This window comes from Onychostoma macrolepis, chromosome 18 (genome assembly GCF_012432095.1).
Source record: "Onychostoma macrolepis isolate SWU-2019 chromosome 18, ASM1243209v1, whole genome shotgun sequence".
NCBI lineage: Eukaryota > Metazoa > Chordata > Actinopteri > Cypriniformes > Cyprinidae > Onychostoma > Onychostoma macrolepis.
Window position 1 is genome coordinate 8,286,682 of NC_081172.1, and position 15,106 is coordinate 8,301,787.

A 15,106-nucleotide genomic window follows, 5' to 3' on the forward strand; every position below is an offset into this window, starting at 1 on the left:
AATGATAATAATAATAATATAACAATAAAAAAAGACTATCTTTTTGATTGTACATGGCGATAGGCGTACATGAACTATTAAAGCTTATTATTGTTCCGATTCTTTTTCTGAGACCAAATTTCTAATATTAAAGCTTTAAAGGAATGACCATCAAACTGGACACAAACCTTCCGGCTGTTCTGATTATGTAGTAGGCTATTTACATCTTTTCTGACTGGTCCTTCAAACTTCAACTGTCAAAAACTCAAATATAAACACACAGAAGCCTTTTTAACCCATTTAAGCGAAGTTGTGTTTGGTTACATCTACCTATCTAGTGTGTGTGTGTGTGTATATATATATATATATATATATATATATATATAGATAGATAGATAGATAGATAGATAGATAGATAGATAGATAGATAGATAGATATAGATATAGATATATACATTTAAAAAAAAAACTCTTTTTATGCTAATATCTATTACAATATTTGTTGTTCTGAAATTAATTTATGCTATACTGAGGATTTAATAACGAGGGGAAGTGATATGCTTTTTTATTCAAAATAAAATTATTTTATTTTAAGGCAGTGGTCTCAAACTCAATTCCTGCAGAGTTTAGCTCCAACCAGCTCCAAATCACAACTGCTTGGAAATTTCTATTAATCCTGAAGACCTTGATTAGCTGAATCAGGTGTGTTTGATTAGGGTTGGAGCTAAACTGTGCATAGCTGTGTCCCTCCAGGAACTGAGTTTGAGACCAATGTTTTAAGGTGAAATTTAATATTTTTGGTATGATTCGCCAATGGTAGGCCTGATTCTCGTCTGCAATCCAAATATTACACAAAAGAGCAACCCATTGTTCTCAACCCAGGTCCACAAGATGGCAGAGTAACTCAGACCAACTGTTAGATGACAGTACAAAAACTGGGTGGATTTAATGTAGCTCAATACCCAAGTTGGCCATTAGGAGGAGGCGAAACTGGCGCGAGCTCCCTGATTCACTGGAACACAAGCTGACAGACAAATATCACTAACGCCCATTAAGAGGCAATAGGAAATGAATCGAGTCGTGAAATTAGTTGCCTCTCCATCCCACTGAGAGAAGAGACCTCCCTGCTACACCAGCAGCCCCTCTGTCGCACTTTGGAATTTATCCGCATTTCTCTCGTTCCCCCGGCTTTGTTCTGCATTTAGATACATTATCTCCCTTAGCATCGTCGAAATGGCAACGCGAATTGACAAAGAGGCTTGCAGAGAAGCGTACAATCTGGTGAGAGACGACAACTCTGATATATGCTGGTGAGTGAAGCCTTGATTTATTGCACATCCATAGATGCTGTTTGGCGCGTGCTGGCTGAACTCGCTACATTGTTTCAACAATTAGAATCTTTCAAATTAAACATTAAATGCTGTTTTAATTGACACAATGACAGTGTGTGGTGCAACATGTAGGGATGGGTCTTGTAACACGGGAAGTGTGTCAATCTATTTTGCAGCCTACCTAGGCAGCATTTTGGTCAGATAGGCTGCTCTCTAGGTTTTGAGACAACAGTTAAAATATAAATTTTGCTTTTTAAAGGGCATCTTTTAAGTATGATGGCTCTACCATTCTACCAGGTGGTCACGGGTCCGACTACGAAGAATTCAAGAATCAGTGTACAGGTGAGTCCATTCTCTGAGATTTACTTGCTTTTATTGTCGGGAGGTTTTTTTTGTTGGTTTTTTTTTTGGTTTTTTGCGAAGTAGTTAAATAAATCAAGTGTTAAAGGGAAAGTTCACCCAAAAATGAAAGGCATGTCATATATTCTTCTCAAACTTATGACTTAAACGAGACTGACGGACTCAAACAAAAGTAAATGGTGATCGAGGCATTAACCTTACTTTGTGAGTACAACAACACATTTACATTACAGGTTTGAATCAACATGATGGCAGACCTTTCATTTTCTGGGGGTGATCTGTCCCTTTAAGTCTACATCACATCACTAGGAAGTAATTCATTTTCCAAGGTAGACAATACCAAATATGGTTTCATACTTGTCCTAGATGATATGACATGAGGCCAAGCAACTGGTGGGAAGTTTGATGAGAGGATTTTAGCAAATATATACACATTTGTATTTGTAATCAACCAGAATTCATTGAATTTGACTTGATATCTATTCTAATATGCAGTATCTGTGGTTTTGGGATCAGCTGAGCTACAGCGATTGTAGTATGTTGTACTGAGTGCACTATATTTTTATAACTGTAAATAACGGTCTAGCTCCGTTGAAAGAATGAAATGATGTAATTTTTGCCTCTCATTCTGTCATCTTAATTGAACAGAGATTTGGGGCGTGGTGCTTAGTTCAGTCTCCATGAGTAGATTGTGCAGCCACTAGCAGATGTAAACTTGTATAAGTGTTGCAATGCCTTGGCTTCCGGCTCTGTGCTCTGACAGATGATCAAAGATGTCTTCTTATATGGAGCAGTGTGTTATATTAAGCTCTTTTGTTTATGGAGAATATTTTGGTCATTAAGTTGACTTATGAAATAATTACTTATGTTTTAAATCCAAACAGCAAAGATGTAATTTGTGCCATAGCCACCCATAAACTGATTTACCAGCAGTAAATATATTTATTTCTTTATTTTGGTAGGTTTTTGAGTAGTTGGAGAATCTAGTCTATGGACATTGCAATCTCCCTAAAACTCTGTAGTGGACAGGACAAAATGAAAATATAGTAGCAACATTTCTGCTTTATAAAGAGATATATAGTGGCAGTCAGTAGCTTTATTAATTATTTTAACTTTATTATGTGGTTTTATGTGATAGAAAATCTCTGACTATGGAATATGGTTTTATATTGCTTTCATTTGTGATCTGCCCCATTAACTTGCATAAAATTCAAAATGGGTTTCTGGGTCACAGTGACTCAAAGTGAATTATAGAGCAGGTCACATTTTTTCATATAAAGTTTTGCCAAATCGAAAGCTTGTGTTTTAGGTGATGCCTAAAAGATTAATATTTGAAATATTTCGTTGTGCTGCATCGTCATAGCTTGGCAACCTGGAAGCACAGTGCACATGTAGTCAGCACAAAAACGCTGACTTTCTGGAAGTGAGTCCTTCAGAAATGTGCCACACACGCAAGAGGAAGTAGAAGTGTGTGGAAGCATTGCCACATCGCAAAAAATGTCAATGTGTCACCGTGTTTTCATGCAATCGTAAAGTAAGTCTGAACAACTCTCATTTTTACTAGAGTCCATGCTTTCCCACTGTTCACTTGGCATGTTGACACATAAGCACCGCTCGCTTCCTAAATGTGGTTTGTTCGAGGTTTCAGTTCTGCTGAAATACAGCAAAGGTCACTATAATGTGACTTAGATTCATCATCCACTTTGTACTTGAAACTTCAACAGCCAATGTGCCAAATACAACTGACAGAATTACCCATGGTTCCCTGACTTAGCTTCTTAAACCTTAAGCCCAGTTAATCAACAACAGAAAACCAGATATTATCAGTCTAAAGTAGAGCCAAGGGAATTCACCTGAGCATTTGTTTTCCAGTAAAGTCCAATTAAGATTGTATTTTACCACTGTAAATTATACACCGTACAAGACGGAACAAGGGCATAATGCCCTTTGGTTTCTAGCAGCCATTTTTGTAACTGGCCTATAGGTATTAAAATATATGTTACCAAGTTTAAAAAAAAAAACAATGTGTGTTTATACATGCATGCATACATGCATATTTAATGTATATATGTTTATCGCATATAAGCAGAAGTTTTAAAATTATTTTCACAGATCAATAAAGATCAAAGTGCAAAGGTGTGCACCACTAACATTTGAATGAATGGTTTAACAAGAGCTTTCTTCCGCACAATATCTCTCTGATACTGTCAGTGTTTAAACAGAGGCATGCCATAGTTAAGTGCAATTGATGTTATCTTTGAATCTAGTCCCAGTGCCACTGCAATGCAGTTGTAGCACATTTGTGAGGAAGTGCCCAGCTGTAAAGCTGAGAGAGACGGGGAGCGTTACAGATAAAATATTACTGTAAATCACCCTTATCAATAGAGTCTGTTAACTAGATCACCTCCTGTCCTCACCCACTTTCTCTATTCATTGTTTTTCATGTCGTGTGATGTCATAGAGCTTAAATTTCCCAACCTTGTCCACCGCTCGCACGTGATGCTCTCAGATTTCATTTCATATCATGACGTCTTTCTCTGGAAAGGAAAACAATGCAATAGTGTAGATTCAAAACACTTGCTACAATGGAGACAGTGTTCAGTCGAATCCAAGCTCTTCCTTGTTATTAAACAGACAAAGTTCAGCTAAACTGGACTGGAGTGACAATAATGAAGCGCATTAATATGAGCTTCAAGATGAAATCAAACCTGATTATATCTACTTTAAATCATGTTCCAGGTTTTATTGTTCTTCATTCATTGATGCATGTTATTCCAAATAAAAAATGCCTTATCAAAATGTAATAGTTTGCACCGCCCTTTCAGATGACATAATGAATCCTGCTTACTGTTTTTAACTACTCCCCTCCAGGCGCCATTGTTTCACTTCACTTTTCACTCAGTTTTCTTGTTAAATATCCTGTTTAACTAGAAAAGGCCAGATTACGAAAGTGAAATAATTTGTTGACTTAAAATAATTACAAACTAAAGGCGTACAGAGATTTTATTTTTATTTTTTCAGGACTCCCCCCGTCCTGGTTATTTTATAAATTAATTGTATTATTCATTATTATTACTATTATTATTATTTATTTAAAATGTATTCATTTTTTAATGCTCTCTGTGTGTTTTTATGTTACTGTGTTTTTTTTTTTTTTTTTTGTAATGTAGTTTGTTGGGATTTTATCATTCTGTACTGGAAGTTTAATTTGTGGCAAAAGGTCTGTTATCTGTACTCCTAGTTATTCAATACAGGAAAAACAAAATTAGAGATGTTCCGATACCCTTTTTCCCTTCCCGATACCGATTCCGATACCTAGACTCAGGGTATCGGCCGATACCGAGTACTGGTCCGATACTGTGTATCTGGTTATACAGCTATACTTACTAGCCCTGTATGAATTGATACAATTATTTTATGGTGCACTTCACCATAGATGGATAGTCTGGCGAGTAAACAAAAAATATAATATATAATGTTTGGAAAAAAGTACACTGTTAATATCAGTCAGTCAAGCATTATAAATGTATTATGATAATCAAGTATTATTGATAGAACTTTAGCAATTAGAATTAAAACTTGGTAACCATGTATGAATGCATATTAGTCATTTTAACTGAACTTAGGACTGGTGGTGGTGCTTTTTTGGTCATTCAGTGTTTCTGTAAAAATGGGGAAAAAACTATCAATAATACTGATAAGATAATAATAATCATACTATGAATTCTGCTAAGAACAATATAAACGCACTAAGGATTAACAAGCTGCTGGATTCATGAATATTAATCACGTTGTCTGCATTGGCTCGAACTGATTTGCTGAAATCAAAACAGGGATGATAATAGGTGAGCGCCAGCCAATGAGATTGACGTTTGCGCATTAGCTCCGCCTACTACCGGAGAACCCGGCAGTTAAACTGAAGAATTCCAAAGGAGCTCCTTTATTTTGACAGAAAAATACAACAAAGAATATAGTTTACATACCATTCGGAATTGACGCGCTATATGTAAAAGACTCTCTCTCTGCGTGTGAGAAAAAAAGCAAAGCGACGGCGAGTTGTCCGCTTCACGCTGCGCATCCATTCAGATGATCTGAAAAATAGATAGCTTGACAGAGAGCGAAACTCTGAAGCGCTCAGTCAGAGTGTTCAGCGAGTGACAATATATCTGTGCTAAACTTATACATAGACTCCAACTCACACACTGGCGAGTAAAATCTGATTATTTATCAGCCAGTGGCTAATATTAGACATCATTTAGTCGCCCAGGGTGAAGATTTAGTCGCATATGCGAGTGATTTACTGGCAATGTGCTAGCACGTTTGTACTTCTTCGCTGCTCTAAATAGTGGTTGCTTGTGGCAACACAGCACAACTTCCTGTGTTTGCTCTCTGAGCAGCGAAGAAGAATTGATTTCCTATTTGCAGCGTTAAGCAAAGCTAGCGCGCATAACTATAGGTCTTGTCTAAGAAAATGGTATCGGATCGGTACATGGGTTCAAGTACTCGCCGATACCGATGCCAGATTTTTTTGTGGTATCGGTGGAATTTCCGATACTAGTATCGGAATCGGAACAACCCTAAACAAAATGTACTTCCAAAGCCACTTTTCATAAGTCTGATTAATGTTCAGTTAAGTTGGCTTTTCTCAGCAAATGTTTTGATAGATATATATATATATATATATATATATGTGTGTGTATATATAATTAAATTAATTTAAATAGATATGCATTTAACATTTTTAATCAATTCACAGTCATAAAAGAAACAAACAAGCAACTGTCCAGAAAATGGCACAATGTTTTAAGGATTTCTATCTCTTTGACTCTCAGATGACAACCGTCTCTTCGGGTTTGTAAGGATCACAACGGGTGATGCCATGAGCAAGCGTGCCAAATTCACCCTCATCACCTGGATTGGCGAAAATGTCAGCGGACTGCAAAGAGCCAAGATTAGCACTGACAAGACACTGGTAAAAGACATCGTGCAGGTGGGTTTTGCGTTCTTTGATTCCATCGCTCATGCCATATGCAAACATAATCAGACTTACAAACTTGGCCACACCCAGACAAGCAGATTTCAAGGTCTTTTTCACTGTAAACAAATTGGTGCTTTCATGCAAACATGCCTTTCCCTCCATCACTCATAGTATGTTTTTCCATGCAGAACTTTGCCAAGGAGTTCATGATAAGTGATCCCAGAGAGCTGGAGGAGGACTATCTCCGCACCGAGCTGAAGAAGGCCGGCGGGGCCAACTACGATGCCCAGGCCGAATAGAACTTGGGGGGTGGGTTTCCATAGGGTTGGTGGAGAAGGAAGAGGAAAACGTCATCTCATACACACACACGCACACACAGACATACACATACACACAGACAAACAAACATAAATATACATACCTCACCCCTCTTGCCAGTCTGGCCATGGTTGATTTATCTATCTACTGTACTGTGCATCATCTCAAAGTCATCTCTACTAGTGCTATGAGGTTCTCTTTTTTTTTTTTTTTTTTTTTTTTTTTTCTTCAGGGGCATTTTTGTAACTGTAGTTTCTGGCGACGCTTCTTTTGGCTCAGAGTTGTCATCACTGTGATGCGCTTCCATAATCAATGGAGAGTCCAGCATTGTTTTCTAAGGGGTTTATTATAAATCTTCATCTCCCTGTTGAATAGACCACTGTGTTTACTGTCTCAATCTCCCATGGAGAGGAAGACATCATGGAATGTGTGCATTTGTGTATGTGTGTGTTTGCAGACACTGCACTGTGACTGGCTAATCTGCATGCAGGGGGTGGAGTCTTAAAGGATCTCGTAGCTCTGATTGGCTGTTTTGCACTCTCCACCCGACCAAGGAGCAGTCGTTTCTCTAGTGTAGCCTTCATTTTGGTTTAAATTAAAATACCCAAGAATGTCATTTTTCATTTTCCTTTTTTATTAAAAAGTAGGTTTTATTTGCTTCAAAAACACAACCCGAGGTTTTTCCTTTAAAATAAAAATGCCTCCCGAGCCAAGAAAAGAAATAAGATGGTCACAAAAGCAATCATGTCAGAATAAAATTGTTTTTTTCAAGATGTTTTGTCCTTGTGTGTTATTTTGCTTCGTTTGTGATTACTCTTTGATACGGTAGCCCATTTCTGCCATGGATTAAAAAAATAATAATTAAATGACAACTCTGACTTTTTCACAATTCTCAGTTTCTCAATTCAGACTTGTTTTTTCAATTTTGCTTTTTTAAAAAAAAAAATCCAATTACCTTTTTTATTCTGTGGTTGAAACTAAAAAAATAAAAATGTAAGATGTAGACTGAGATTTCTGAGGAAAAAAATAAAAATTGCAAGACACATTTTGACATTTTTCTTGCAATTCTGAGTTTAAATCTTGCAATTCTGATTTTCGTCTGAAATCTGAGTTTGTCTTGCAATTTTTTTTGTATTCTGAAGTTATCTCACAATTCAGATTTTTTCCCTCTGAATTATGAGTTTATATATTGCATTTTACTTTTTTTTCCCTCTTAATTCCCAATGTTTTTTCCCCTCTACCATGGAATAATCTCCATGGTAATTGCAACTTTTTATCTCATAATTTGTTTTTATATACAAGTTTATAATTCTGACTTTTCTTTTCATAATTCATGTCTTGCGATTGCAAGTTAACATGTTGCAATTCCAAATTCAATGAGGAATAAAAGTCAAAATTGTGAGATGAAAAGTCATGTTACCTAATTATTTTTTTATCCTGTGGTGGGTTCAAGCTAACATACTTTGATGCTATTTTGCATGAGTTGGCCTCTTCATCACTTAGGTAATGCAAGCCGCTTGTCACAACACTCTTCTGCACAAATGCTAACAATCCCAGAGGGTTTATGGGCGACTCCCAGTGTTGTCATGGCCACCGCTGTGGTCAGGCTGCCTCACGCCAAGCTGCTCTGCTCCAAAGCCTGTCAATAACGGCCCCCAAAAACATTTCCCACCCCCCTTTCCCCTCTGTTGCAACCTCTTTTCTTCTTTTCTCCTCCCCCATCTTTCTTCCTACTCTCCCTGCCTTGCGTTCTGTCCAACAGATGTGTGCCCAACTGCATAATTGCTTAATCCATAATCTATAAGCTTCTTCCAGGCTGCTTTTATGACGCTGAGTTTTGGTAGCACAGAGAGACGTGAGGCAGGAATGTAGACGCTGAAATTAGGGCCTGTCGAAAATCTACATGTTTGTGTTGTCTTAATAGTTAAATCAAATTGGGTCAGTAGAGCTTAGCATTGCTAGTATTAAACTTTGGCATGTAAATCGTTCTGCACTGTTTGTCCTACAGATATGAACAATAGAAGAGATGTATTTTTACAAAAAAATGACAGGCATTTTTTAATATATTGGTATAAATCAGTATTGTTTAATTGTACATGCTCGTTTCCCCTATTTTTCCATTTCAATTACACAGCTGTTTAAATTAAAAATATATGCATTCATCCTTTTTTTCATCAGATAAGACAAAAGATTTTATATATATGTATATATATATATATACATATATATGGGTAGTTGATGTATCAATGGTGTGACAGCAAAAATGTAAAAAAAAAAAAAAAAACCAAAGGGCACAGTCCAATTTTTATTTGTCAACTACCCATATATGATATGATGAAAAGAAAGAATATATTAAGCAACATTGATGATAATAATAAACGTTTGAGCACCAAATCAGCATATTAGAATGATTTCCGCTTTGCCATTACAGGAATAAATTATACTTTAAAATATTAATATAGAAAAAGTTAATATAAAGTCTAAATATAATAAAGAAAAAGTTATTTAAAATTCTAAATGTAAAAAAAACAACCATCTGATTATTGCTGTTTATACTGTATTTTATTTTTTATTTTTTTTATCAAATAAATGCAGCTTTGGTGAGCATAATATACTTCTTTCAAAAACATATATATATAAAGTGTACCAACCCCAAACTTCTGAACGGTAATGTATATTTTCCATCATCTAACACTCACTGAAAGTTAATCTTTAAATACCTTAATAAACGAATAGCACTGTTAAATGTAATCTTTATCAAATTTAAAAATTTATATAAATTTTTATACTATATGTTATAATATTGTGGCACCAAAAGATATATATATATATATATATATATATTGTGGTAGAATTATAATATTAGTATAATATTAGTACATCTATACTTGTGGTTGGGCTTTTTGACCACCTAGAAACCACTTAGCAACATGCTAAAAAGCATTTTAAACATGCTAGCAGCTGCATTGCACCTATTAGCTGTGTGTTTGTAACAGATCTTAGCAGGAATAGCCTGAGCAGCAGGTGTTGCTGAGTGACTTTGGGGACTACTTTAATGAGATAAATTACATGTGAATGTTAATTAGTCTCTCCTCACACAGAGGGAAGGCCTTTGTATTGATCTTGTCATCAAGAATGTCTTGTTTAAGCCACACAAACACACAGTCAGCCAGACAGGCTAGTCCTTATCTTTAGCTCCCAGCCCGTTGATGGGACTTTGAGAGGCGTACGTGTTCTGACAACTCGCTTGCTTGCTTTTCTACAACTCGCTGTCATACAGAATGTGTGTTTGAGAGCAAGAATGTTGTGCGTGTGTGTGTGTGGACATGTTTCTGAAGATTCTTTGGCGTCTTGTTCACAAGGAAGTCACTGCCAGCTATTCTGCTCGGATCCTTCCTGCATTCCAGAGGCCTCCCAGTTCAAGCGTATTTCATACCCCACACACATTACTGAAGTCATGTGATGATTGTTTTGGTATAATATTACAAAAGAGAAATGTACACTAGTGCTTAGATGTTAAGGGTCAATGAAAGTTTTTGAAAGAAATCTCTGTGTTCACCAAAGCTGCATTTACATGTATTTGATCAGTACCATAAAACAGTAATATTGTCAAATAGTTTTACAATTTAAAATAACTGTTTTATATTATTATAAACGACCCTTCAGAAATCATTTTAATATACTGATTTGCTGCTCAAAAACATTATCAAAGTTGTGCTGCTTAAAATTTTTGTGGTTGCCAGTTGCGATTATAACAGTGATGCACATTCTTCCAGTAATCTTTGATAAAAAGAAAGTTCAAAAGAAGAGAATTTATTTAAAAATGAATGTGTGTACAAAATACTTTTGATATTTTTGAACTGTTGTGCTACTGAAGAAAGTGAAATTTTCATTTTTAAATGCATCTTTGCTGAATAAAAGTATTATTTTCTTTTAAAAAAAAAAGACTCCAAACCTTTATGTATGTATATGGTTTGTACACATCTTTCCGCACCAAATTAGTAATTTTCTTACATTATATAAAAAAATGGTTAGCGGCTTAAGGCTACTTTACATGAAATCTTTTTTGATTGGCAGTTAAGTCAAGTCAGTAGGAGGAGTCTAACGACAACAAACACAGCGTTTTGTTAACCTTTCATGGCTAGAATGGAAGAAACCAAGTGGAGGGCAGGGTTTACTCAATGATCTGCTGATTTGCCTTATTATAGAGTTTTCTAAAGTTTCGGAGGTGCTGGCTAAGGGAAATTTGTTTAAATACAAACACCTTTATTTACATCTGGGCCTAAGGCTACAGGAAATCTAGCGACAATGACATGAGGGACTGCTGGTTAGTTTGGTTGAGTCTGGCTTTGGGGGAAGAGGAAGATGGGATTTAACTGGGGCAAGAAAGGGGCACCCATTGAGAGTGAGTGAATGGGTCACTTCGCAATGTTCCTGTGAACCATTCAGGCTCTGGCACAGTGCTGCCATTGTCATGAGCTAACAAGATGCACTCCAACCAGCCAAACCTGGCTCAGTGCTCCGATTGTCACTAACCTGCTGGCCAATGGTCGGGTCCCCATCACCAACAGTGTTCCCAACAATCCAACTTGCAATGTTCTCATGTGTTGAAAGTTCTGGAGCTATTTAAAAATATATAGATAGATAGATAGATAGATAGAGGTATAATATATACTAATATATATTATTATATGTATATTATATACTAATTATATATATATATATATATATATATATATATATATATATGTGTGTGTGTGTGTGTGTGTGTGTGTGTGTGTATATATATATATATATTATTATTATTTTTTCACTTCTAATCAAATTATTGCATACTTGCTTGATAAAATAATTTGTATCTTAAAAAAAATCTTACACTTTTTTTGAATGATCAAAGGTAACATGAGAATGCAGCACTGGCAAGGATTCATGAATGCAACTATAAACATTAACCAGGTATCAACAGAATATTTCAGTACTGAATGAATAAGCACCCTAACCAGAAACTCTCTCTGTATCTGGATCAGTTTAATTATTCCAAACAAATCTATCAGTCTCCCTGAAGTGTTAGCCCACTAGAAATGTCTATTTAATTGGGCTATAGCTCTTTACTATATGGGTCAATGAGCTGGATAACAAAGTTATTTATTTATTTATTGATCAGGCCCACTTCTTGCAATCCAATGCAGAGATAAACACGATGCAATGAAAGGTCAAGCGCAAAGATCAAAAGAAAAGGTCAGCTTTTATAGTCACACACAAACACAAATTCAGCTGTTTAATTATGACTATCTGATTGGAAATCTTATGTACACCCCCTATAATAAAATATCTGTCAAACCATTTGACCTCATATTTCATGAAGGGTTCATTTAAATTTTAAGGTAGTATATCATATAATATGTACTGGAAAATAACAGTCAATATATTATATACAGTATTATATTGTATAGCTATACTAAAATGAGAACAAAAATTAGTGTGCAAGAGTTAGGGCATAATTAAGACTATTTTTTAAACACAAGGGCCCTTGATATTTTTAACCAGATACAGGTGCTATGCACCAGTCACACTTGAAGGCACTCTTGACGTAGTTTAATGTGCATGTGATGATATTCAAATAAAGATAACATAGACAGACAAATAAAAGAAGAAATAAACAAAGGGTGTTTTTTAATGAGTGATTTGCTAGATTCTTATCAAACAATGTGTTTCATTGATAACAGTAATATGGTTAAGAATAAACACAAATGAGTACCACGGAGAACACAGCGTGTTTGCATGAGCGTGGGTGCAAAGGTTTTCACCATTTCCTGTATACTGAGAGTGCTACAGACTTTTACCATATAGGGCTGTGGTAGATAAAGGAAGGAGAAAGAAGAAGCATCCGAAAAGACAGAGAGAAACCTCATGCCTCAACTTGCAGATTGGAGCTGCCTCAAAAAGTGACTCTTACTGCCAGAGAAACCTTTTGGTTTAAAATGGTAACGTTTCTCTCGGGTTGTGTCTGAAACATGTTTAACAAAGATACACAGAGCTACAGAATATGACCTTTCAATGCAAATAGTTGTGTTATGCAAAATTGCTAACATAACATGAATACAATGAATTAAATAGTAATAATAAAATACACGTTCATTATAATAAGCAATTTAATGGTTGTATTACAAGATAAATATTAGGCTATGGGGAATTTATGAGCTTATAAATATATACTGTATATACACAGTACATTGGGATATGCGTGACTGGGTTATATTACTCATATTGAAGCTAGAAAGGAGGCATGACTGTTATAGGAATCATCACAGCGTATTTAAATATTACAGTATATAAATATCCACATTAGTTATGCTTCATGAAATAAATTAGAATTTTTACTTCTCTCCACATGCTGTCACGTTTGATTCTACATGCTCAGTTGGCACCAAACTTCCACAGGAACAACAAAATTGAAAAAGGCCAGGCCTATGCATGCACAAACTGTAAGCACGTTGGTTTGCAGCACAATAGCTGCATTGTTGCGATTTACACCTGCTCATTAGGACTGCACTGTAAATGCTGACAATGTACAATTAGGTTGTAAAAACCCATCATGTTAACTTCATATAGTAGTCCACATGCTCTGTGACCTGTACTATGTATAAACCTTGGCTTTTTCAATATAATTTAAAGACAATTCTCATTATGCATTATTACAAATGCTTCAAATGTTTGTCACAATGTGACTTGTGAGGACATTTGAAGTAATCTTCACAATTTGAAAAGCTCATAAATCATCATGCTTAAATCAAATTATTAATTGAACTGATGTAAATTTAATGTTAAGAGGTATTAGGGTTAGGTTTAAGGGTAGGATGTAATAAATATCACTGTCTTGGCATGAAAACCAATGCATCTATGAGAGGCCTCTTTAGCTATATAATATAGCTATGTAATATAGCCTCTATATTAATTTATAGATTATAGTAAATATCTCTCTGTGTGGTGGCTGGTTTTTGGCATCAAAAGAACTGTAAAAACTATTATCTACACCGCAGGGAGCAGTCACAGCTTAATAAACATACTAAATGAAAAAGATGTAAATTAAGAAAGGTTTCCTGAGGGTTAGATTTAGAAAAGGGATAAGAGATAGGAAACATTTAAGTTAATAGAACGCTATATATCCATGTAATAAAACAAAAGTGTGCATGTACATTTTACAGTTAATGATCAGCTTCCACTATCTTGGGAGAAGTAAGGAATCCCCCACACAGCAGTAGAGAATCTCAGCCCTGAGCACTAGCACAGAGTTCAACAAGCCTCCATGCTGGGCGGATGATTGATGCGCATGCGCAGACCATTCATTTGCGTTGCCTTGAGCTTTTGCGCCTCATTCATTGCATATGATAGCCTGTCTTTCGGTCTTCGTCGCACCGAAGTGAATACTATCCCTCCCAACTGATTTGACTATTTCCATTTCTGTTTTTTTAACAAACACTTTCAGTTTAAGGAAATGTCCTTAAACGGCTTCTTTTAAAACTTCTGGTTAAGACTGCTGAACGTCAGCGGGCATCACGCCCAGATCTCACATGAATCTCATGCCCTTAAAAGGCGTTTTTCATCGCCTGCTGAGAAAGATCTGTAAACCCTACGGAGAAGACAAAGCTGATGCTTTAAATAGCTGTGTTAGTCTACCCTCTTCTGGACAACAAGAGGCACTACATTATTCCCAATGACTGAAAAATATCAAACTAATTCTAATTAATTATGAGCAAATTATAATATATATATATATATATATATATATATTATGATAATATAATTATAATTATTATATATACTATATTACTTTAATGTACTGTAGATGTATTATTTATTTATGTATTTTTTAAAAAATATTTATTTATTTATTTTACACAGTTTTTCTTTAAATTATTCAGCGGACCCCTAGCACTCCCTTGCAGCCCCCTGGTCCTCAGACCAAAGTTTGGAAACCCTGATTAAGTTCATTTAACAGTGTATGCTTTGTTCTCTGTGTAGTCTTCAAACCCTTCTATATAATCAGACAGCATTTGCCATGAAAAAGAAAGTATTACACAAAAAATTGCCTTATTATAAGTAATATTAATAAATTATAATATTCATGTAAAAACTAAGA

The 15,106-nt window shown here is 35.5% G+C and overlaps 1 protein-coding gene across 1 annotated transcript; it reads left to right on the forward strand.

The window, feature by feature from the left end:
- The first annotated feature begins 751 nt into the window (after positions 1-751).
- cotl1 (coactosin-like F-actin binding protein 1) lies at positions 752-7,737 on the forward strand. The gene is made up of 4 exons (XM_058751701.1): positions 752-1,289; positions 1,570-1,652; positions 6,503-6,660; positions 6,837-7,737. Exons 1-4 carry the CDS (start codon positions 1,213-1,215, stop codon positions 6,945-6,947), a joined length of 429 nt encoding a protein of 142 aa, XP_058607684.1. The 5' UTR covers positions 752-1,212; the 3' UTR covers positions 6,948-7,737.
- The last annotated feature ends 7,369 nt before the right edge of the window (positions 7,738-15,106 follow it).

Bases quoted from the DNA above. Each gene is read 5' to 3' on its own strand.
- cotl1 (XM_058751701.1), top strand. From the start codon at position 1,213: ATGGCAACGCGAATTGACAAAGAGGCTTGCAGAGAAGCGTACAATCTG. The intron at 1,290-1,569 runs GTGAGTGAAGCC...TGCTTTTTAAAG, and splicing joins GACAACTCTGATATATGCTG to GGCATCTTTTAAGTATGATG. The intron at 6,661-6,836 runs GTGGGTTTTGCG...TTTTCCATGCAG, and splicing joins TGGTAAAAGACATCGTGCAG to AACTTTGCCAAGGAGTTCAT.